The 25,171-nt window shown below is 42.0% G+C and overlaps 1 protein-coding gene across 2 annotated transcripts in view; it reads right to left on the reverse strand.

Annotated features, from left to right (window-relative positions):
* Positions 1 to 8,197: 8,197 nt before the first annotated feature.
* The window catches only part of F13a1 (coagulation factor XIII A chain), a 164,971-nt gene continuing 147,997 nt past the window's right edge, over positions 8,198 to 25,171 (reverse strand). Inside the window, exons 14-16 of one of the 2 annotated variants that reach the window (XM_048799747.1) lie at positions 16,530 to 16,666; positions 9,795 to 9,930; positions 8,198 to 8,780 (exon numbers count right to left, since the gene is read on the reverse strand). In XM_048799747.1, coding sequence (XP_048655704.1) covers positions 8,760 to 8,780; positions 9,795 to 9,930; positions 16,530 to 16,666 — 294 coding nt within the window. In that variant the 3' untranslated portion in view covers positions 8,198 to 8,759. Of the gene's footprint in view, positions 9,931 to 16,529; positions 16,667 to 25,171 lie in introns of both variants that reach the window. The other variant, XM_015493980.2, reaches the window with a different exon arrangement.

Raw genomic sequence — 25,171 nt, forward strand, 5'->3', positions numbered from 1 at the left:
AGTTTTGGGAGTAATTTTTCACCAATGAATAATGAAAACAGCAATGAATAATGAAAATGACCACAAATGTATATTTCAATGAAGTTTTACAATACCCTGATCAAGAAACAGAATAATGCCAGTGTTCTAGGAGCCCTTGTGTCCCTGTTTAGTCATTATCCCTCCTCTGGGTGACCACCATCCTGACTTCTGACCCTATAGATTAGTTTTGCCTATTTTTGATCTTTAAAAGAATAGAATCATGTTACAGTTTACACTTTTTAGTTGTTTGGCTTCTTTTTCTTTATATTTAGGCAGCACTTCTTTCTTTTGTATTTTAATATTTTATATCATATTGCATTTTATGGAGATATTTATTATATATTTATTATCACTGCTACCTATGATTTAATTGTACAAATGTGTCAGCTTATTTGTACAAATGTGTCAGCTTATTTGTTCGTTCTGCTATAGCATATTTTTAATAATATACCTAGGATTGTAATTAGTGGCTCACTGTGCGTGTTTAGATTTAATAGATAATGCCAAATAGTTTTTTCAAAAGGGTTGTGCCAATTTCCACTTTACCAGCAGTGCCCAGGGCTAATCTGTCACTATTTCAGCAGGATTCTTTGTTACTTCTCAATTCTGCAGAGGACCAAGTAACCAGGGGTAATTTAGTGGCATACTTTACGGGTAATAATGCTACTAATAATAAGAAAGATAAGGTAATTGTTTGGATATCTAGTTATCTGAAGTATTAATTTTCAAAAAGCAAGATATAGTCAGTACTTCATTAAGTGTTATTATTTTATGCGTGTTGAGCACTAACTGAGTGGAACATTAAGTACTAGTAAGAATGCATGGATACCAGGGTGTCCTTAAATTAGATTCCAAGATTAAAGAAAAATATGGTTGAATTCTAATGGGTTTATATTATGTTTCCAAATTGAGGTTATTTCAGTGAGCATGGGATTTTTTTAAAGCTGAAATTTCCTGCATAATGACCTTCATTTTCTGGCTAGCATTGCCAGCGAAGATATCACTGAAGCCTATTGCTTTTCATCATAGAGGGGATGTTTTATTGTATTATACCTGTTATTTAATTTCATGTCATCATAACATTTTGTTGATCTATATGGGTTTTTAACATTATGCACTCAATAAAGCTAATTGGGGTATTACTGAAGATGCCCAGCGTTTCTTTGTAATGATCAACATAAAGAGGCAGAATCCTTTATTGGAGCCATAAGTTTTGCTTTCATGGTTATAGTCAAGACAAAATAATAACATTCATGAGCTCAGCTTCGTGTCTACAATAAAAGTCATGGACCAAGAGGCAAGTGTGGTGGTAGCAAATCACCACTCTGAGCACTTCAGCCTCAGTGGGTTTGGTTTGGGTAGAAAAATACCTGATAGGGTTGTGTACTTGCCATCTGAGTGTCCCTGGGAGATAAGTTATCAAATGCAAAATGCAGATAAATACTAGCTGAAGGGGACTAGACCAGAAACAGCCAAAGATAAGTGAATGATAAAGGATCAGGAAAAGCAAGAGAATAAAGATGTCATTGTGATAAAGACAACATTCAAATCCGCATTAAACCTGTGGTTCAGAACATAAGGTTACCCTCCATCTAACTTAGGACCCTCTCCTTTGAGGATAGAGGTGTGGAATGGCAGGTCAGAAACGCAGGATAGAACGTGGAGGACAGGCCAGAGAGATGAACTCCCAGTGCCTTCTGTAGGGTCCTCGGGAGGAGGGAGGAGCATCAGACAGGGGCCTTCTGTGGGTCTTGGGCAGTGCTCTAATGGAAGAGTCTGACAAACATGTCGGGCCTCTGAAGTGGCACTGTGTCCCCAGTAGATAGAAGTTGGGTAGAAGAATGTCTGACTCATTGTCACCACTGGTGGGTACTGAGGACATCTCCCCCGCCCCCGACCACACCCACACAAGATTAAGGCATCATTTATTTAACTTACTTCTGAAATCACAGCATGAAATTACATGTTTTTAGGTTCAGGGCTATTCTTGGGTCACTGACATCCACTGCAAATTGTCACTGGCGTCCCTTCCCACATCCATGGGCAGTTTCTGAGTCATCCTTACATGAACTCCTGGTTTCAAGCCCTCATTGACCTTCCTTATTCAATGGCTGTAAATTTGGGGTTGAACATCTCTAAGCCAAAAACTCAAAATCTTAAATGCTCCCAAATCTGAAGCGGTTTGCCAACATGGCGCTACAAGTGAAAAATTCTACCTCATGAAACTTTGCTTCATGGGGCTGGGGATGTAGGTCAATAGAGTATGTGCTCTGCATGCACAAAGCCCTGGATTTGATTCCCAGCAGCAAAAACCAAACCAAACAAACAAAGCCACTCTGTTTGATGCACGAAATTGTTTAAAATATTGCATAAAATTACCTGCAGACCATGTGTATAAGGGGTACATGAAACATAAGTGAATTTCATGTTTAGATTTGGGTCCTATCCCTAAGAGATCTCATTATGATTATGGAAATAACCCACAATCTGAAAAAAAAAATCTGGAATTTGAAACACTTGTACAGAAGTTCCAAGCATTTTAGATAAGGGATAATCATCTTGTATAACCTAAATACAAATAAATGATTTTCTTGGGCTCAGGGGTGTACACCTATAATCCTAGAGGCTTGGGAGGCTGAGGCAGGAGGATTTCAAGTTCAAAGCCAGTCTCAGCAACTTAGCGAGGCCCTAAGCAACTAAGTGAGACCCTGTCTCTAAATAAGATATGGAAATGGCTGAAGATGTGGCTCAGTGATTGAATGCCCCTGGGGGTCAATCCCTGGTACCCACCTCCAAAAAAAAAAAAGATTTTATTCTATTTTGTTTTATATAGGTAGAGCTGGGCTGGTATAACCTGTGTATATGTCAGGGTATTTTTGAATGTCCAAAGAGAAAAAATATATATAATGGGTTTATGACCAGGCCATTTGGCCATTCTTAAGAACTTCACCTCTCAAAGAATTTGTGTTTATGGGGGTAATTGATGACTTAGCACTCTTTGAGGTTCTCAGTGGGGAGGCATATCTCCTAAATTTTTGTGAAAGAGGACTGTCTTCCTTCATCACTGTGCCCCTCCCTCATCTTCAAGTTGTCCCTGAAGCATCCAAATTCTGATGGACATGAGGATAGTGAAAGGGCCAGAAAACCACAGTGTAACAGGAAAACTTAAAGGAACTGGCAATATTTATACCAGTTCAGTTGGGAGAACCAGTTAGGTCTCCTGAAATATGTGGAGACGGCTGAGGAAAAACCAAAAATGAATATATAGTTTTTTTTTTCTCTCTCTCCAGAAAGAAAAGACAATGCTCAAAACCACTGTTTATTTAAAGCAAAGAATAGCATTAATCTGTGAATTACTCTTTTCCTTGAGCTTGTTAGGCGAAGTATCTTGATGATATTGTACAACATTACAAATTGCCCCAAACCCAGTGACTAAGTTTTATTATTTTACAGAACATGATGGGACAGGAACTTAGGCAGATCTTGGCAGGATGATTCTTCTGCTCTCCGTGTCATTGAATGAGGTCACTTAGTGGTTTGCAGCTGGTGGGTGGGCTGGCCCAGAGCGCCCCCAAAGTCGTCACTTAGTCTTTTGCCTTGAGAATAGTAGCTAGAAGGCTGAATTCAGCTACAGCGATTGGAGTGTCTATGTGTGGTTTTTCCAGAAAGGCTGTCTCAGAGTAGCTAAGCTTTTGCACAGAAGCTCAGGACTTCTATGGAGAGGATTTCAAGAGACAAGAAGTAGAAGCTTCCCTTTTCCCCAGGTGAGAGCATATTTTCCATTGGTCAAAGCAGTCACAGGGCTGCTTAGACTCAAGGGAGGAGAGGGAATATGGACCTTACCTCTGGGTGGGAAGAGTATCAATAATTTTATGGTCATTTATAATTTGCTGGTTGAAATAACAAATTGTAAGTCTGATTGTAGTTTTAATTTTCATGCTCTACTTTCCTACTGTTTAAACTTGCTCAAACCAGAGAGAAGAGTCCTGTTTCAGGCACATGTGTTTCACTTACAGGAAATACTCATTAGGACACCTTATGTTAGTTTTGGGGTTGAGGAAACCCCAATTATCTAATTGCTTAGATAATTACTAAAGTTCTAGAACAACAATTAGTGTGAAGATTTATGGGAGCTCATAAATTATATCAGCAGAAAATTTACTGGGTATTTTCTAAAAATGTCCACTGTCTTGAGAGACAGAAAATGCTTAGTGTAATTCTTGGCAAGTGAGGTGAACACCATTTCCTTGTTCCTTTTCCTGATGCAACTGAGGTGCCTTTTAAAAAATTTATTTGTTTTTATAAAGTGATTTCTAACAGATGCACCAAAAAGCTTCTTTTTTTGGTTTGTTTTTGTTCTAGAAAGTAGGTGCTTAGGAAGGTAAAACTGTGAATGAGTTTGTGTGCTGAGAACAGAACAGACTTGTCTCTGGAGGCAGTGGGTTCTCTTGGGTACTGATTCAGAGACCTTTGCTTGGAGCAGAACTGACCATGACCCCAGAGGCAAGATCCTGGGTGTGCCATCTCTAGCAGTCAGAGAAATGCAAATCAAAACCACCCTAAGATACCATCTCACTCCAGTAAGATTGGCAGCCATTATGAAGTCAAACATCAACAAGTGCTGGAGAGGATGTGGGGGAAAGGATACTCTTGTACATTGCTGGTGGGACTGCAAACTGGTGCGGCCAATTTGGAAAGCAGTATGGAGATTCCTGGGAAAGCTGGGAATGGAACCACCATTTGACCCAGCTATTGCCCTTCTTGGACTTTTCCCTGAAGACCTTAAAAGAGCGTACTACAGGGATACTGCTACATCGATGTTCATAGCAGCACAATTCACAATTGCTAGACTGTGGAACCAACCCAGATGCCCTTCAATAGATGAATGGATAAAAAAAATGTGGCATTTATACACCATGGAGTATTACGCAGCACTAAAAAATGACAAAATCATAGAATTTGCAGGGAAATGGATGGCACTAGAGCAGATTATGCTTAGTGAAGCTAGCCAATCCCTAAAAAACAAATACCAAATGTCTTCTTTGATATAATGAGAGCAACTAAGAACAGAGCAGGGAGGAAGAGCAGGAAGAAAAGATTAACATTAAACAGATACATGAGGTGGGATGGAAAGGGAGAGAAAAGGGAAATTGCATGGTAATGGAGGGAGACCCTCATTGTTATACAAAATTACATATAAGAGGTTGTGAGGGGAATGGGAAAATAAACAAGGAGAGAAATGAATTACAGTGGATGGGGTAGAGAGAGAAGATGGGAGGGGAGGGAGGGGGGATAGTAGAGGATAGTAAAGGTAGCAGAATACAACAGTTACTAATAGGGCATTATGTAAAAATGTGGATGTGTAACCGATGTGATTCTGCAATCTGTATTTGGGGTAAAATTGGGAGTTCATAACCAACTTGAATCTATTGTATGAAATATGATATGTCAATAGCTTTATAATGTTTTGAACAACCAATAAAAAAAATAAATTAAAAAAAATAATAAAAAAAATAAAAACTGAAAAAAAAAAAAAAAGATCCTGGGTGTGCAATGGTCCTGTCCCTGGTGATTACTTGGCTGCCCAGATTTGAGCTTCTAGGAGCTTGTGTGTCACACCCTCTTATCAGTGTTTGGCATGGATGGATTTCCATGGGCTATCTCTCTCATTTCATTCATTTGTGCCTTGGTTGGTCTCATTTCCCATTCCTGAACTCAACCATGGCCACAACTCCCATCTCATACCATTGGCACTGACCTGAGAGTTAGGTCTTCCACGCCATACTCTCTTGCCTTGTTCCTCCTTGAGCTACCCACGATTTTTAGTTCTATATCCATTTAGTTGCTAACAGCCTCTCTTAGCTCCGTTCCACAGTAGGATACGTTGTCATTCTAGGAGGCGCTCCAACGCTGACCGATGCCTTTGTTCCTGATCCTGCCTCTGCTCGCTGGATACTCCTCATCTTGTCACACCAAGCTGATTGGGGCCACGTGTACTCCTCCCACTAGCTTGTTATATGGCATCCTCTCTATCAGTCTCTAACTTATTTCCTATTCTTTGTTCATGGTCTAATTTAACCCTTTCATTTTTTGCTCCTGGAGACATGGGGGTAACCTTCTCCAGGGACCTTTTTCTCTCTGTTCCTATGGCATTCTAGGCACACCTTATTATCCTACCTACCCTGTTGTACGTTATCTGTTTCTCTATCTTGATTCTCTCCTGACTTCTGAACTCTTTCTGGCAGGAAGCATGGGTTTTTCATCTTGGAATCCCTTGGCTTTAGAAGGACGCTTGATGGATACATAGATAGGTGATTGGAGAAAAGGATGGATAGAGAGTTGGAAGGCTGGATGGTTGGCTGAGGGTGGTAACTGAACATGGCTGTATGGTTGGGTTGATTGATTATTAACTTCATAATCACGTGGATGGATATTCATACATGTGACCTTCCATGTGGAATTCAGTGATTTTTGATTGCCAATGAGTCTACCACAAACTCCATGTCGCCCCACATTCCTATTACAAATTTATAGATACTTTTATTTGTTATTCTGCAGCTCTTCAGAGACCCTTGAAGTTGGTCTTAAGTCAGCATTTTAGAAATTCTGAGATCAGAGTGTACAGAAAATGCTTATCTGAAAGCAGACTTTGTTCTCAGTTCTCACTCTGCCCCCCAGCTTGATTCGCCATAGTACAAATCAAGGTTCTTCATTAGTAGATTGGAAATAGCTATATTTACTTCTTTTATAAGATTGATGAGGTGAAATTATTTGAAAAAATACACGCAACATCTGTCTATCTATCATCTACCTTATCTATCTGCTTTGTGTGTGTTGTTGTTAAGGTTTGTGTGCTATAAATCCCAGAAAAACCTTGTGGAAACATAAATATTGTTACCCCTCTTTTGCCTTGAAGCTCAAAACACAAATAAGGAATTGTTCAAAAGCATCAAGGACTAACACAAGTGGAAACTAAAATTCACAGTGTCTGTTTCTGACGTGCATTGCTTGCTATCATAGCTAAAATAATTTTTTTTAAAGAGAGAGAGAGAGAGAAGAGAAAGAGAGAGACAGAATTTTTTTAATATTTATTTTTCAGTTTTCGGTGGACACAACATCTTTATTTTATTTTTATGTGGTGCTGAGGATCGAACCCAGCGCCCCTCGCATGCCAGGCGAGCGCGTTACCGCTTGAGCCACATCCCCAGCCCTAAAATATAATTTTTAAACCCATGTTCGTCAGCTTTTCATTACTATGAAAAATACCTGACATAACCAACTTAGAGAGAAAGATTTAGCTTGGCTCGCTTCTTGGAGGTTTCAGACCATGGCTGATTGGCACCATTGCTTTTGGGCCTGGGAAGAGGCAGCGCATCAGGGCAGGGTGTGTGGCAGAGCCAAGCTGTCAACCTTAAGGTCAGGAAGTGAAAGAAACAAAGAGGAAGGGGCTGGGGTCCCACTCTCTCTTTCAAGGGCACACTCCCATACGTGAAGTCCTGCCAGTAGGTTCCCCTTCTTGGAGACCACACCATCTCCTAGAGGTGTCATGCTGGAGACCAAGGCTTTAACACATGGCTCTTTGGAGGACACCCAAGATTCAAACTATAGCAGCATTGTTACACAACGTGGAGTCCCACCGGCCAACGGGGGTGGGCTGGTCGAAGGTAGACATGACCAGCAGATTTCATCTTGAGTACTAAATTCAAATCAATTATTAGTTTCTGCCTTGAGTTGGGAAGAAGCATGAGGCTCCATCTGAGGTGCAATTCTTCAACCAGGTTTGGCGTGAGTGTGGGATGTCTTATACACACTGGCCATGTGTCTTCCATCCTAAGACCATAGCAGGTGTTCTTTTTGATGGATCTCCATGCTGACCATATATTAATTCATCATCGTTGTTCATGAGATTGTTCATGGGAAAATAGTTATGGAGCATTTTCAGCTTTTGGAAGCTAGTTTTTAAATTGAATATGCAAACGTCCTCCTTCAGTGAATGTGGCTAGTAAGGAGGAGAGAAAAGCTAACTTTGACGTCTGTATCTACTAGAGTCATTTTCTCCAAAGGACAAGTGTTTGTTGTCTTATCCAGGGGTGGGTTGTCCACTGCAGAGACAGAATGGTTTCTCAAGCAGTTGTGGCTAGTTATACGTCGGAGTGAAAATTAACATTCACTTCCATGCAATTGCAAATATAATCAGATTAACTTTATTTTAAGCATCTATTACATTTGCATTAATAACAATATACTAAGTTAAGCCAGTTTAACAGTCTAGCAAAATGCATTTCATTTAAAAAATTGGGTACTGAAAGGCTTGGAAAATGCTGGGAGATGACTTAATGGAGTTATGTGTGATATACTTATAGAGGGGAACCCAGTAACCCTCATGACTTAGCACTGAAGGTTCAAAATCAGTTTCAAAGGCTGAGAAATGTAGTTTAATAGAACGTAGCATGCCATTCTGACTTTCTATGTATTTTTTTTTTCTAAAAATGACAATCTACTCACCTAAATCATACCCGAAGCACTTCAATGGGAAATTCTGACCATAAATCTGCCTTGTAAATAAATACCAGTAACCTTGTCTGTTGGAGCCTTGGTGCAGAATACAAATGATGTTGGCATCCTGTCACTGGGCCAGAACTGGAACTGGGTGTTTGCAGAGCTGTGTTCCTGTTACCTTTCAGCACCTGGGTGTTGAGGTGAGATCTCAACATAGGCAATATGAAGGAAAGAGAGACTCAGTGGCTGCCTGTTCTTCTACGTGTCTAGTCATTCAATCTACCAGTTTCTCCAACTTGCTGGGCTCATTCTATCTCTGACAAAAGACCTGAACCTGTGTCATTGTGTGAAGGAGATGATCCCAGGGAGACAGGTGAACTATAATCACTAATTAAGGAGAATTATCCTTATTCCTCCAGTCCCAAACCAGCCTCATTACTTTCTAGTTATATACCCCAAGAAAGGTTAAAGTAAGGGATATTGGTTCCCACTGATCAGGCCACAGTGTGACACCTATTAAAACGCACCATAAAACTACATTATTCAATAGATCAGAGCATTGCACCTGCTTTCTTATCTCCTCCTAGGTGATTAAGTTTTGCACAAATGCAATTTGTTAATGTGGGGCCACATCTTCTCACAAGGTAAATCTGTGAAATTTGGCAGGCATTCTCTTGGCTGCAGGTGCAAGATGAAAGACCTTTTCCTGGCTTTGCCAAGAAGAAAAATGATGCTGTGTTCAGATTCCTGGGAAAAGGATTCTAACACGGAGGGTAGAACCTGATTCCAGGAAAGGGGAAGAGAATTCTAAGAGCTGGGTCATGTGTTTCTCTCCCTTTGGGGGAGTACGTTGCCCCCAGAAGGCTGAGTGAGAAATCAGAAGTTTTAAATGAGGGCAGGTATTGAGCAAATCTCCCCATTAAGTGAAGCCCTCTGATATTTGGCGCTGTAGCCATTTGTGATGATAAATGATAACTTTTGCTCTTATGCACTATGAGAGCTTAATTAGAGGTTAATTAAAGCTAATGCTCAGAATCCTCTGGAAGGTAGAGTGATTCAAAACTAACTTTCATGCTGGATAGCTTAGGTTTGGAAAAGAGTGTCTTTGCTGTATATAGCGTCCCCACTCTCAGGCTCCCTCTAGTCCTGTCTGAGACTTCACAACTAAGTTAAAGCAAGAGCTATTTTTGCATTAGAATATCCTTAGCCAACCCTACAAGAAGCCAAGCCTGGGTCCATCTCAGCCTCCTGTGCATTTACATGGAAGGTCGTCTTTGAATCTGCAGGTCCAGCTCGCCATACACGTGTCTCAGGGAGTCACTGGTCAGGCTGGCTATCAACTTCCGACGGCCAGGAACCCAAGGCTGACACACTTCTTCCCACTGTACAGTGGCGTTGGGCCGGATTTCACTGAAAGGATGGAGAAGAGATGAGAGGTTGGTGGATTCAGTTTCCCACCTGATCAAGAAGCAGACAATCCTTACCTGAACCACCTGACCTCCTTCTCTCAGCTGATGGTGGCTAGAGGACTGAAGGACTTGGCTGGCTGATTTAGTACATAGGAACCCAAATGAGGTCCCTACTGAGGCTTTGCAGAGCCATTCACCAACAGCCCCATTGGGGCATGGTTCCTTCCACCTGTGTACATCCTCTGCTTCACAATAGGGTTGGGAAGACCAACCAACAATGAGCCAACCAACTCTAGCTTCCTCCTGGGTTTAGATTGCTATCTGAATCCTCAACTGCCATTGCTGAGGCTCTGACCCTCTAATTAGCTCTTGCCAACCCCCAGGGGAGAGACCTTGTTTCCAGGCTGAACATCTGGACTATGATCCTGTTTGCTGCCATCTGACTTTGAGTATCTCTATGCTAATTGCTAATCCTCTCAACCACCATATTGTATTCCCTCTACCAATTCAGCTTTCTGTTACTTGCCAATGTCTATCCTGGTAACTTTAGGGTAGTCTTTTATGGTCCTAGAGTTCTCTTCTTCTTCTTCAGTGCATGTTCTACAATCTCCTCAAGTCTTGAGGACAAGCCTACTTTAGGGGGTGACTGAGGTCCATCAGGGTTGGGGAGATATAGATTTTCCTGGGATCCTTCTCACACATTCTCCTCTGTAACCCTTGGAGGAAACAATATGCAGGTTTTGTATGTGTGACAGTGCCTCAAAGTAGACAGACATGCTTTGACATATAGATAATCAAAGAGTGAAGTCAGTTTTCTAAGATCACATGGTCTATGGGTGGAGACAGGATTTGACCCCAGGTGTTTCTGAGTGCCTGCTCTTTCTGTGACTGTATATTGTATTTTACACTGTATTTTACATTCGACTCCTTTTCTGACCACTGTGATTACTTTTTTCACAGGTTTCATTTTTCAAGCAAGACTTATGCTTTCTTTCAATATTTAAGACTTCCTGCAAGTGTTGTGTGTGGAGGGTTCCTGGTCTCTGCTTACTGACTCTCAGGGAAGGCAAGGGCTGGATGACCTAGCCTGGAACCTGAGTCAGCTTTATTCTGGGGGAGTGGAAGGGAGATGAATCAAGACCATTATGAGCATCTTGGAAAGATAAAAAGGAACCTCTTTCATGGGTTTATTGAGGCAAGCATGTTAGAGTGGGCAAGGGCTTTAGAAATGACTTAGTCCAACTGTGTCATTTTACAGATAAGAGAATTTCCAAGGTCACAGAGTCTAATGGTCCAGATAATGGAAGAGCTGAAATTATAGTCAACTGTCTATTCTTTCTACATTCCTGCCAAATGGAGTTTTGACTGTTTTGAATTTCACAAAAGTCTGAATATCAGCAAGCAAAATGAAGGCTGCTAAAAAGGTCTGCCCCAAAGCAAAACAACCAGCTGCTTCCACCTGGAAATGACACAGAACAGTCCGGCTTCTCCGGGCCTCCACGAAAGGTGGAACTCACTCCAGATAGGACTCATTCAACGTCGACCTACTGATTCTCAAAGTTCCTTTGTGGTCACTGGAAATGATACATTCTGAATTTGAATTCCTGTGGGTTTGGAGACCTAACGCTTCTGAAAACACTTAGCAGTTCTGAGCTTAGAAGTTTTGAAAATGGAGTTTGGGAGGAAAAATAATTTTTGTCCGTGGTACAGTTCCATAATGAACACGATTATGCATGGGGCCCATGCCGTGGGGATAGCTGCCTGATAGATGAGCCCACAGAGAGAAAAAGCAAATTTGAATGGATCTATCTATTTTGAAAAAAACCCACGTGCTATTGAACTAATGTGTAATGCCTGGTGTCTGTATGATGAAGTATTTTCTAGTTGTTACAAGCTCCATAGACTCTGGATTCAGGATACCCAGGCTTAACTCTGATACTCCTGCTTATTAGGTGTAAAAACATGGGGGAATTGATGGACCTTCCCTAAGCCTCAGTTTCCTCATCTGCAAAATGAGGATGTGGATTATCCCACAGCACCCATGAGAGAATTAAAGGAAATCATCCGAGCAGAGAGGCCAGGACAGGATCTAGTATGTAGTGAAATAGTCAGAAGTATTTTAAAAATTCATAAAATGTTTGTTGCTGTCATTTCAGTTATACCAACATCTTTGTTTACGAGATAACGAGAGAGTGACAGAACTGCTCCTCCATCTATAGTCCTCACTAGATAAATTATCTATGTGAGGACATTTTATCAAATCATTAGGTCATGGCAACATTCAGGCAAGGACAATCCTTGGGTCATTTTGGACATTTGGGCTGAAGAGAAACTGAAAGGAACTTGGTCATCTATAGCTGGTTTAGTCTGTAGTTAGTCGAGGTGGTTTAGTTGGTAGTTAGTGGTGGTTTAGTTGCTCTTTCCCAGTGGTGCATGGACCTGGAAGATGGCTGGGGTCTGCACCAGGCAGGGAGGGATGAGTCTAAATGAATACTTTTCTGAGCACACAGGGGACCAAGGTTACTCTATCTGAAGGCCTCGATTCAGAAGAATGGGAAGGTAGGGGATGAGGATTCAGGAGAAAAATGGAATTAACAGGACAAGGAAACTGAGCTGCATTTCTTTTCTTTCTTTTTTTAGTTGTTGATAGACATTTATTTTATTTTATTTTATTTTATTTTATTTATTTACATGGGGTGCTGAGAATCGAGGCCAGTGCCTCACTCATGCTAGGCAAATGAGCTACCACTGAGCCACAGCTCCAGCCCCTGGGCTGCATTTTTTTATCCACCCAACAAAGAAGGCATTCTTATCCCCCAGTTTATAGGTAAGGAGGAGTCCACTTCAAAGACAACGAGTGGCTTCTCCAAGATTGCCAATAGCTAAATGGCCGAGTCAGACAAGAATCTCAGCATTCACCTCTGCACTCAGGACCTGGGAGCTGATGAAGGGACCTGGGACCGTGGGAAGAACTGGGGTCAGAAAAGGACCATGGGGCATCTCTCAGGAACAGAGACCTGTCAGGGCACCTAAGAGAGTGCTTGTACTCAGAAAAGGAATTCTCTGGCTAGATCCACAGAACCCCCTGGGGAGAAGGCTGATAAGCTGGAGTAAGACCCTCCCTCCTGGAGGGACCTGCAGGGCAGACAAAGGAGCTGGGGGCAGTGCTCAGCTTTGCACTGGGAGGCTGCGGGTGGGGTCAGTGGGAAAGAGAACTGTGAGGAAAGTCGGATGTGGCCCAAGGACCTCAATCAGATGGGCTTCCATTTGCCCTCAGGGGCCTGGGACCAGACACTGTCACTTCACAGAGATAAAGGGAAGGGAGAAACAGAGGGCCACGTACCTACAGACCTGACCTCTTCTGTGCAAAGTTAGAATGCCAAGATTTCCTCTAACATCAATAAAACAACGTGTATTTCAGCCGACTCTGGGTTCACATCCTCTGGGGTCAAAAGGCTAAAGGCCTGACATCTCAGAAATCCAGGCACTATGTAAGAAATCCTGTTTTCTCTCACCTCTTTTCCTGTGAATTGGAGAAGGCATCTGAGCCCTCGGGAGCTCTCTCTATGGTGCGGCTCCAGGCATTGACTTTGACACTGATCATCTAAAATGTCTATATTAATTTAATATTTGTTAATGCTTTCCTTAAGTTTGGTTCTTTATAAGTGTGGCTCCATACTTTATTTTAATTAGTGACTTAAAAAAACAAATGATGGGAATAATGCATATATACATAACCTATGTACTTTTTCAAACCCAGTAAGTTGATTTTATGATTCAAGGTTTGAAAAACATTGACCTCGACATTGTTTTCCTCTCCTATAAAAGGTGGACACCATTGGACCCTGAACAGAGCGAGAGAGGGTAGATGAGTTAATATTTGTACTGCACTTGGAATTGTGGCAAGACACGGTCAGCATCAAGAAATGTCAGAAATGTATTACGGTTATTATTCCTATCACCTCTACCTTTGTGGTTATTGTTTGCTTTGCCTGAACTCTCTGCAGAACAATTTACGAAAGCTCTTTGAGTCTGTATACAGAAAAGCAATTCTCTGTCCTTAATTTACAGTGATCAATTCAATATGAATTAAAGATATGTATTTGTCAACAGAAGCTATTTTTACCCAGATCCATAGGTTCTCTTGACCCTGGTTTCTCACGTGATCAATCAGAAGCATCTTTTGAAACAACTGTCCTGCTTAAGGATCTGACCTGGGACCGTGCAATGTAGGTAACCACCTCAAATAGTCACCAGATCTTGAGCTTCACCTCATATTTGCTCTTGGTCATATAACGATCTGCATAACGATGGGTGCATATGAAAATATTCCAACGTTAAGGTGCACATGCATGTCATTTTACCTACAGATAAATGCATAACAGAAAGTGAGAAAAAATCATTTGCTCATTTTGGTAAGTGGAGTAATGTTGGAATAATCTCATTTCCGGGGGATGGATGTTGTGATAAATGATTCTCAGTAATGTGCTGAGCTATCAGGATACTCTGGCCATTTATCATCTTGAATGCACACAAGCAAATGGGATTATTATAACAACAAACTGCAGCTACCCACGGTTTGTCCTCTGTGTGCGGAGGCTTAGCTTTTGTCCTACTTGGGAAACAAAGCTTAAACTCAAGTCACAAAATTGGGAAAGTTTTCTCTTGGAATAACTCACTGAACCTGATCATTTTTTAAAAGAGAAAAATGAATCTGGCGGATGAATTATTGGGTGGTCTGGAAGTGCAGAAACTTAAAAGCAAAGAATCTACAGAAATGGAACCTCCCAGCATCTGAGATGGGAGGGAGGCTGTGGGAAGCGTGGAGCGTTAAACCATCTTGGGCCACACATGAGGCTCCATGTCTTCAAGGTCCCCAGAGTTTCCCAACACTGCCACCCTGGGGACCACACTTTTACATCTGCACCTTTGAGGAACACCCAGGTAAACCACAGCATAGATGTGTTCACCTTGAGCAACGCAAGATTCTTGGGACAGCCAAGGTGTGAAGCTAGCAGAAGTTTCCAGTGCCCTCAGATACAGATTGCGTGGCTATTGTTTGAGAAGGAAAAATTGGATACAGCAGGGGGCTGTTTGGAAGAGGAAACGTGTTTCACTTTGCCTGAGCGATTCTTGCATCTGATTTGAGTGGGAAGGTGCGAGAATGGGTGAGCAAGACTGTCGCTTCTGACGAAAGCAGGGCTATGGCTGCTGACCTCTCCCTCTCGCTGGGGTTGATTTCTAATTTAATTCTTTTTTTTTTTCCCTGAGAATGTCCTATTAATACAGGCAGGATGTTATATCTTGTGCTTGCCATTTTAAAAAAGCACTCGAATTATTTTCTGTGTTGTGTACTGCATTGGTAATAAGGCATCTCTTAAGATAGGATGCAAAAACTGTGGGACCTGTAATTTGAAAAGAAATGCAGAGAGAGTCTTTTGTGGGCAATGGCGGTGTCCCAGAAAGGATGAGTGAGGCCTTGCAGCTTACAGAGTGGGGTGGCTTCCGTAAGAGGTGTTGGGAAAACTCCTAACATAGATGGTCATGAGGTGGTTTCCAAAACTCTCACTTCCCTTTCTTTGCCTTAGAAGGTCACCCCGTAGGAAATGTGCTAGATTGATTGATGCTGACAGGGACTTATTTGTGGTAGAAATGAAAGTAATAAACTTCGAAGATTGGGACCCATTCTGAGTGTCACAATTTAAGAGAAGCACAGACAAATTGCACAGTGCGGAAGAGGGAGGGAGCTAAAACCACATTAGTGGCCAGAAAGATGAAGTCGGGGTGGGTATTTGGTCCCAAGTAGAGAAGACCTCAAGGAAGACGAGACACCTGCTTGCGAACATTTCCAAGTCATCAGATGGAAGAGTCGTGGACCTTATTTTGTGTTAGGCCAGATAACAAAATTGTCATTGGTAGGATCTCAAGGTAGAAAAGGTGTGTTTTCTGAGCTGTGGAATGGGCTGTCCTGTTGGGTGACAGTCACAGTCAATAGGTGCCACAGAAGCAAACCAGCAGGGCACAGTTTGATGGTGCTGGATGTGGAAGAGGCTGAGTTCCATTTATATTATTACAGAGCCTGGGGCAGCCTTTTGGCCCCAGTGGAACCACAGTGATTGGGTTGCTAAATCTAAGAGGTGGAGTTGGAAAGAAAGGACCCATAGAAAGGGCATCTTTCAGTGTCCCACTTGGCATATGCAGGTGCTCAGTGAAGATTAGTGGATGACACATGAGGAGGTGGTATGGCAAAATGACGGGAATGAGTTCTGCAATCAGCCACCTTGAATTTGAAATTCGGCTCTCTGCTTATAAGCTGTGTGTCATGGAGGCAGCCCACTGACCTGTTGAAGCTCCAAATTCCCCAACAAAAGAAGAGAGTTGGTAATTGTATCTCCCTTCTGGGGTGGCTTTAAGGATTCAATGATGGACGTGATGGTCAAACCAACCCTGTTTTTACCCCATGCCCCACAGACCGGATCCATAAGGAGTTGCATCTTAGACACTTTCACTAGAGAGTAGATGTGATCAGAAAAGACACAGAGGGACAGAGACAGTGTCCCACGGCCCCATGCTACCTTCCCACTTTCTCCCAGCACGTACCGGAACGTCTTCCTTTTGGGTCTTATGACTCCAGGACCTTCCAGGTACATCCAGACATTTTGAAGTGTCTCTTTTAAAGGGTTGGTGAACTCAACAGTGACAACCATGTCCGAACCAACGACTGCAGCGCCTCGGACCTGAGTCAAGGGAGAACACAGCTCATCAGTAGCCAGTAAAACCTCTCTCCTGCTTCATGTTTCCTTCCCCATTTTCACTTTTGCTGAAGTTTTATAGTAGGTGCAACCAGCCCAAGGAGGAGGACAGCCTATTGCTTTGACTTGAGGATACCTATGGAGAAAAAGATGGAAAATTACTAATTAGAATCACACTCTTTCCCTCACTATAAAAACCACCCTAATTAGAGTTCGGGTTAATAGCCGTGGCCACTGGCTGCTTCGTGTCCGCAGGCAGTGTGGGAGTGCATTTGGTGTAGCAGCAGCCTCCTCCACCAGGGCAGCTGAGTGAACTGGCTTCTGGAAAGGACTCAAACCTCCTACCAGGACGTGAGGGGTTCCTGAACTCAAGAGAGAGAGAACTCTCTGTGGGGCTCGTGCCTTCTTGCATTTAAATATCTAATGAGAGAGTCCTTCTTGTTGAACTTGAAAAGGAGGACTCTGGACACTGAAACAGGGGAAAAGAATTTTTCAGCTACAGCTGCAATAGCGGATCCCAGGAGGGTAGAAGTCTAGGATGATACACAACTATTTGTGGGTGAATCTGTCCACAACAACTCCCCCAAGTATCAGGTATTTGGCAAGCAGAGACAACCAGAGTTCAATGACAGCTTTGACCCTTGCTGACAGTGGGGACTCAGGTGACTCACTAATACTCTCCAAGACTCAATTTTCTTTTCTGTAAAACTGGCCTGACGTTCATATGGGGTGATGTTTGTAGAAGGTTATTGTTATTATTATTATTATCCCTTACACCGTGTTTACTATGCACCAGGCACTTGTAACTACACATTTTCCCAGCACAAACTTAATGTGCTGGAAAATGGCCAGGGGACTATAGGATTTCTTTTGCTTAGGGCGTGTGTATGCCAATTGGGCAGATCTGTACAAGACCTAAATCATTTGAGAACAAGATAAAAAAAAAATAATATAACAATTCCTCCCTCATAAGAAAGGGGTGGGATGAGATAATGCACAGAAAGCTGTTTGCAAGGTTCATGGCAAAGGTGCAATACATTATAGCTCGTGCTTTTTTGGAATAGCAATGCTCTAGGTAGCTCTATTTACCTTTTATTTTAGTACACTTTTAACTCCAATAGCAACCCAGTGTCCAGTAAATATTTGTTAAGTTAGATAAACTGTTTAGAAATGGAATTTGCTTGTTGCTTGAGTTTTCTAGGTAACAACCTAGTCATTGTTAGACCTTATTTCTTTTGCAAGTGTATAACCTAGAAAAGTTTCTTTTGTGTGAAGGTAAAAAGGAAGGATGTTACCCAGAGAAAAGGACCCTTGCTTACTGACTCTGTAGCTAAGAATAAAATCTTATGGCTTTACTTTTTAAGTCTTGGTTTAAGACTCAGTTTATGACTATGGAATTTTTTGTTTTTAAAATCTGTAAGAAAACAAAACCTTCAGCAACTTCCTCATGTTTGTTACATTCGTAACCCCATGTCCTGAGCAGCAGGTGGGTGGAGAGATGGGTTCAGGGGGATCAGGGGTGGAGCAGACATGGTCAAGATGGTAACAGCAGCAGGTACACTTGGTTTGTGTGCCTGATCGGGTAGTTAGTGCTTTACTACTATGGAGATCTTAACCTGCGCCAAACGATTAAGTTAGAATCTCAAGTAGTGGAGGTTTTAATTCATTTATTTTAAGCATCTTTTTTGACTACCAAGGACCAACCTCAGTTGAGAATTTATGGTTCTCACATAAGCCCCACAACACGAGGGCTGAATTTGTATCAGCTCCAAGGAACCCAGAAAGGAGATGATAACATAATAATAGTTGTTCCTCTAAGAAGAATAAGGTTTTCTTGGAAGGATCATTGGTGCTGGAGTTCCATTTTATGAAAGAGGAAACTGTGGTTCAGAGAAATAAGTATCTTGCATGAGAATTTGAAGCTACAGACTGGAAAGGGACTCAAGGTCAAGTTTTTCTAACTAGAGAGGCTGCACTTAGAGCCTAGGACTCCATGACCAGAGGGGGCCAGCAAAGGCAACAACTAGGCCTTAGCAAGACAACCCAAACCATTTGTCCTGAGGTCCAGAAACCAGCCAGGAGCAAGGGAGTTTTCCAAATTGGGTGAAGAGCAATGTTGGATTTGGAGCCACAGTGACAAGACTGTGAATAAATCAGGCTCAATGGGAGAGGGGTCAAATTAAATAAGGAACACATTGGAATGTGAACCAGAAGTTAATTTTGTGGCTGCTGGGGACAAAGTGGGAGTGGATTAGCTTGGTTCGAAGGCTGTGGCATAGCCAAGAGTCAAGGTCTAGCCCAGAGTCAACCTCAGCATGATTGACATCTTTTTGTCTAGACTGTAGGACATTTTGCAGCATCTCTGGGTCTATCTACGGGATGCCAATTGCACCCCTACACCTCTCATGACCACCAAAAGTAGCTCCAGAAACTGTCAAATATTTCCTGGGTAGCAAAATCCTGCCCCCCACCCAGTTAAAACCCATTGGTACAGAAGAGATGTGTGGAAGTCATTCTGAATTTGTTACTTTCTTCCCAGACGTATGAACATAGTCAATGTAAACACTGAAGTACATTGAAATATGTTACATGGTCCCCTTGGTTTAATCCTCTGGTGTGTCCAGGACATTTTTTTCCACATTTAAGGAATTTAAAAATCCTCTAGATTTTTAAAAATACAAAATAAAAATTAATATTTATTTTTTAAAAAAATCCTCTCTAAATTAGAGAAGGTGGGGATGCTTCAGAGACATTACTGGTCAAAGTGTTTGCTTATGATGATTTTAATTGTCTCTGAGAAAAACATTTGGGGGCCATCTGCCTTCTCCATGGCACACTATTACAGGTATGGGCCTGAGCCCTCAAAAATCAATCAGCATTTGCTTGTGAATGAATGGAATTGAGAACATCATGCTGAGTGAAATAAGCCAGGCTCAGAAAGTCAAGGGTTGAATGTTTTCTCTCACATGCTGAAGCCAGAACAAAATAAGGGGGGAAAAGTGGAGTGGGGGGTGATCCCAGGAGAATACAAGGGAGATCAGTGAAGTAGAGGAAAGGATTTGAGGGAGAGGGAGGAGGGATGGGAAAAGAAAGGAACTGTGGAATGAAGTTGGCCAAATTATGTGTTAAGTCCATCTATGAGCAATTATGCATTATGCACATACATGAACACACCACAGCGAATTTCACCTTTATGTCTATTTATGAAGCACCCATTAAAAAACCAATAAATAAGTGGAAGGGAGACTGGCAGAGTTGAGGAGGGAGAACAGGGGAGGGAGGAGGGAGGAAAAGAGGTAAGTACTGGGGATGGAAATGGAGCCACTTATGTCCCATGCATGTATGATTATTTCAAAATAAACCCCACAATTATATATAATTATAAAGTACTAATAAAAACATTAAAAGATAAGTCTGATAGCTGCTCCTAACCCTTCCTCCCCATAGACATACGCAGCAACAAGTGCAAGATACATACACTGTGGACATTTATTCTTAGGGGATTCACTATGGACTCATGAAGTGTGTCCCAGGTTCTCGAGGAGAACCATGAACCCCAACTAAGAACCTTTTCCATGTGGTGGGCTGGCTCTACAAGAAGGTTCCTGTGCTGTGGAAAACAAAGTATACCCTTACAAATGTGATAGTGCAGGTCAAATGTCCCTTCTCTGAAATCCCTTATCTTGAAATGCCTTTATCTGAAAAACGTTGGTGTTTTCCAGATTTTTAGGATATTGGCATGGACTTTCTGGTTAAACATCCTCAATATGAAATACTCCAAAATCCAAAATGTTTTGAGCATCATGTTATCATTGAGAAAGTTTCAGCTTTTTTGGATGAGGGATGCTGATTCAACCTGAAATTTGGAAGACTGGCCCACGTGGTTGGGCCTTGTGGATAAACTTCAGATTGGAATATGCTCAGAAGATTGGGCTTTCTGGATAATTTCAGGAGCCGGGCCTCATCAATTATCTCTGTGATTAGCTGCTGACACATATATATCAATAATGCCTGAATGTCCCTGATGAGGAAAGACTTGGGGGAGATGGTGAGGTGGAGGGAGGGACTTTTCTCTGATCGGAGTGTGTTTCTTTTGCAGTTAACAAAGACTTGATGTCCCCTTTCTGATGTTTGTCTCATGCCCTCAGAATTTAAATTCCCTGGCCCTGACTAATGAGATGATACTGAATCTTAAAAACTCAGATCAACCCCAATATAAAAATCTGCCCAGTGGTCAATATCACCCTTCCTTGTCTGGGAAATGTAGGTGGAGGTATTCCTTCCTATTTCCTCTGGGGAAAATGGAGCCTACACAAAGTATTTTCATGTTATGTGTTGAGTGCTGTGTCATGCTACGGTGTCTAAGAAATGCTGAGATCAATGACTATTTTGGGAGACAAGGTCTGTTCTTATTGAATTCTTCCATGAATTTTCACAACTCCCTTTTCTTTAATGCTATAAAAAACAATTCCATATCGGTGTAGCTGCATTTCTGATGTTCTTGCTCTTATAAAACCTTAAGTAAAGAGACTCTTTAGGCAACCCAGAGAAGGTTAGATCAAGCAGGAACTTTCGTGTGTATCAACTTTACAGAAGCATATCTAATACACGGACTTGAGAAAAAAAAAATAAAGTGTAAGTCTTACTTGGTGACATCAATTGCTTTTCCAACTATTTGATGGCTATGATTTATCTTTCAATATACTATTTAAAATATCTCTGTTCTTTAAAAACCAATCTGTTAATATGATGCATTCCCAAGTTAAATGCCACTCACCAATATTGACATACTGGGTTTTTTGTTTTTTGTTTTTTTTTGTACCAGGAATTGAACTCAGGGGTACTCCACCACTAAGCCACATCCCCAGCCCTATTTTGTATTTTATTTAGAGACAGGGTCTCACTGAGTTGCTTTTGCTGAGGCTGGCTTTGAACTCTGATCTTCCTGCTTCAACCTCCAAACCACTGGGATAACAGGTGTGCGCCATCGCACCCGGCCTGAGTTCTTGTTCTTTATACTTCTTCATGATTATGAGCATCTACTCCCATTCTTCTAAACAGAAAAATCACACACACACATACACACACACACACATACACACACACACATACACACACACACACACCAGAGGAGGGGCGATGGGGTGATATTTATGTAAACTTTTTGGAAGGAATTACTTGTTAGGAGACCACAAGTAATCTTCCACGACTCTACAAAATGTATAACCGTTTTCAAAATTGAAACTGAAATGAAGAAAAAAAAGTTTGAAAACGAGTGAGAATGAATTAAGTTGGCGATTTGATTCACACAATTTATGAGATTCACCTAACAGTTCTTATTTCAAATGCTTTCAATCACGACTTCCGTGTATTATTGAAATTGAATTCTTTCCTTCTTCCTCATCTTACGGTCACTGCTGGTAAGAAGCAAATGCTTGTTTGAAAACTCGGCTCACTGGCTCCAGCACCTGCCTTGCTCCCAGCTAAGACTTGGGCTGGCATTTAGTGAATAACGCTAAAGGTTAGCATGGTCAGGTTGTGATGTCAGGCTATGCTAGACAATATGGTAGCCACTAGTCACATGCAGCTGATTCAATTAATTAAAGCTAACTGAAATTTAAAAATTCATCTCCTTGGGGACACTAGCCATATTTCAAGGGCTCAAGACCCTCATGTGACTAACGGATGCCATATTGGACAGTGTAGATTTAGAATATTACCATCATCATTGAAAGCTTTATCAGCTTCTTTTAATCCTCACATGAGGACTATTTAATCCTCTACTCATGCAGTAGATTTGTGAGTCTTCATTTTACAATGACGAAACTGAGACACAGAACAGTTAAGCAACTGTTTCAAGTTCACAGAGTAAGTGATGAGACTTGAATAGAGACAGACTAGTACCACATCCTCCTTTAATGACACCCTGTAGTGACTGCTTCATAACAACAACAATGAGGACAATAACTTACTTTTATTTAGTGTTCATAATACAGTTATTATTTTCATCATTTTACTTACATGATAATTTACTTACATTATTTAATCCCTACAGGTCTGACTTGAAGGTAGACCTTATTATTAGTACCTCTATTCTATTAGTAGAAAAGTAAAACTTAGAAGATAAATAAAAATGCTTGCCGAGCCAGTAAGTTGGCAGAACCAACCCGGATATAAATCTAGGTCTTTCTGATTCTAAAACATTCATCTTTAAACACTACCTACACTGTGATCTCTGACAGATGAGAGATAAAAATAGTAACTTTTTTTTGGTGAGAATAGCTTCTTTATTTTCTGAAATCCACTGAAGAATCATTTGCAGTGTTAGCTTTTTATGTTATCACTAAAACCTCCGTTGAGGACAATGATTATAAGTTGACCCTGAACTAAATTTGAAAAAACATCTACCACCTACCTTTCTTTTTGACTTCGTCGGGAAAGAATTAGATTCCTACGCCCGAGTGAAATGTGACAAGGTGGCCTTGGGACCTTGATATACATTACCTGATGATAACAGGATTTTCTATTTAGGGTAAAGGTAGAGATATCATTTTTAAAAGAATATCCAGTAGCCCTAATATAGTGGAATTACAAGACAGGTAGGTGGGACTGGTTTTACTCTAGAATATTTTCTTTGTGTGTGTGTCTTTTTTTTATTTGTTCTTTTTAGATATACATGACAGTAGAGAATATTTTGACATATTTATACAAACATAGAGTATCGAGAAATGCATAGACCGCAGTATGATTTAGGTGTTGTGGCAAGCAGTGATGTCTCATTTTCTATCTCAAATGCAGAGCAGTGCTAGGGGGCCAGATGGCAATCACACTTGGGAGTGGCAGGACTCACCCAGGATGGAGCTAGCACATGCCCTCCTATCTGTCCAAGCTCACATACTGTCTGATTCTGTGGCCATCATTCTCCATGACCAACAGCCACGAATGGGTAGTCAGCTTCTTAAGCTTGTTAAAGGTGTGGCTAGAGGTGCCTCACCTGGAGTCCCATGGGGTAAATAGGCTTCACCTGCTCAGAGTCCCTGGTGGCAGGAACTCACAGAGTGTTTTGTTTCCTCCACAGATGGCCTGGGGCAGTGTGTCTGGGAAGAGCGTAGGGGTGTGTGTGTGTGTGTGTGTGTGTGTGTGTGTGTGTGTGTGTGTGATGATCTTCCAAGGGAGGCTAAGGAGAAAGTTAGTTGAACTCAAGGTCTGAAGACCTTGTGGGGGGTTGCCACTGTGTGTCCTTTGGGCAGGTCACTTGAAATCTCTGGTCTTTAGTTATTTAAATGCAGTTACTGGCACAATTCAATGTAATATTCAGATGGCACAGCATCTGAAACATACTAGCATTTATGAAATCTGAGCTTTTAAGGGAGAAAAAAAATTTCCTGGTTGATGGTGAGGCAGTTTCCACCGGTACATCCCCCTAGGGGAGGGATGAGGCACAGAGAGGAGAACCATAGAGAAATGGAGAAACCCACCTCCCTGCTGGTCCCCGCCCCTGACTTCCCTCTTGAAGGGTGAGGTGGGCTGAGTTCTAGAGATGGGGAGGGAGTCACTGAGAGCACAGGAAAGCTAGAGAGAGAATGGGCTTGGTTAGAGGCACGGAGAGCATTATGGCCTGGATCTGGAACATACCCCAAAGGCCCATGTGTTAAAGATCTGGTCATCAGCCTGTGGTGCCACTGGGAGGTGGTGGGACCTTTAAGAGGTGGGGCCCCATGGGAGGAAGTTAGGTCATTGGGGGCGTGTCCTTGAAGGGATCCTGGTCCTCCAGCCCCTTCTCCTTGCTCTTCTTACTTCCTGGCTGCTATGAGGTGAGCAGCCTCCTCTGCCACACACTCCTGCCATGAGTACTGAGCCACTGCAGGCCCCAAACAATAGGGTCCAGGCACCATGGACTGAAACCTCTGAAACCCTGGGTCAAAATAAACCTTTTCCTCCTTTAAGTTGCTTTACCTCAGGCATTTATCACAGCGAGGTTACTGACACACAGAGGAAAATGATCAGGGCTCAGGATGATCAGAACACAGGCTCTGTTTTCTTATTATGGTTTGATGACAAGATTGGGATATTTGGGTTCTAACTAAGAAAAAGATTAAGCTCACATCTCACCTAGTGGCTGTCTCTTGGTGGTTCCCCCAAGTTTAATTTGTCCTTGGGATGAAGGTGTATGAATTGTGATGCTGGAGGAGCAGGACCCCAGCACTCATCTCAGCAGCCCCGCCTGCCTCGCTCAAGGACATGGGCAGCAGGGAATCTGAGGATTCCAAGGTTAATGTCAGTAAGAATCATGGACATTTAATGAAAGGCTCCAGCTGGAACAAAATGTCAGGACTCTGGCTGAGGCCAACCCCACTAGTGTCGGCAGTCAGAAGAGATGTGGATGCGAGGCTGAGCTGCAGTGCCCCTGGGCCAGGTAGCGGGGGAGCCCCTCTTTTCTTTCTTTTTAATTTTTTTTCTTGGTCCTGGAGATTTAACCCAGAGGCACTC

The sequence above is a fragment of the Marmota marmota genome, unplaced genomic scaffold (genome assembly GCF_001458135.2).
Source record: "Marmota marmota marmota unplaced genomic scaffold, marMar, whole genome shotgun sequence".
In the NCBI taxonomy this organism is placed as follows: domain Eukaryota; kingdom Metazoa; phylum Chordata; class Mammalia; order Rodentia; family Sciuridae; genus Marmota; species Marmota marmota.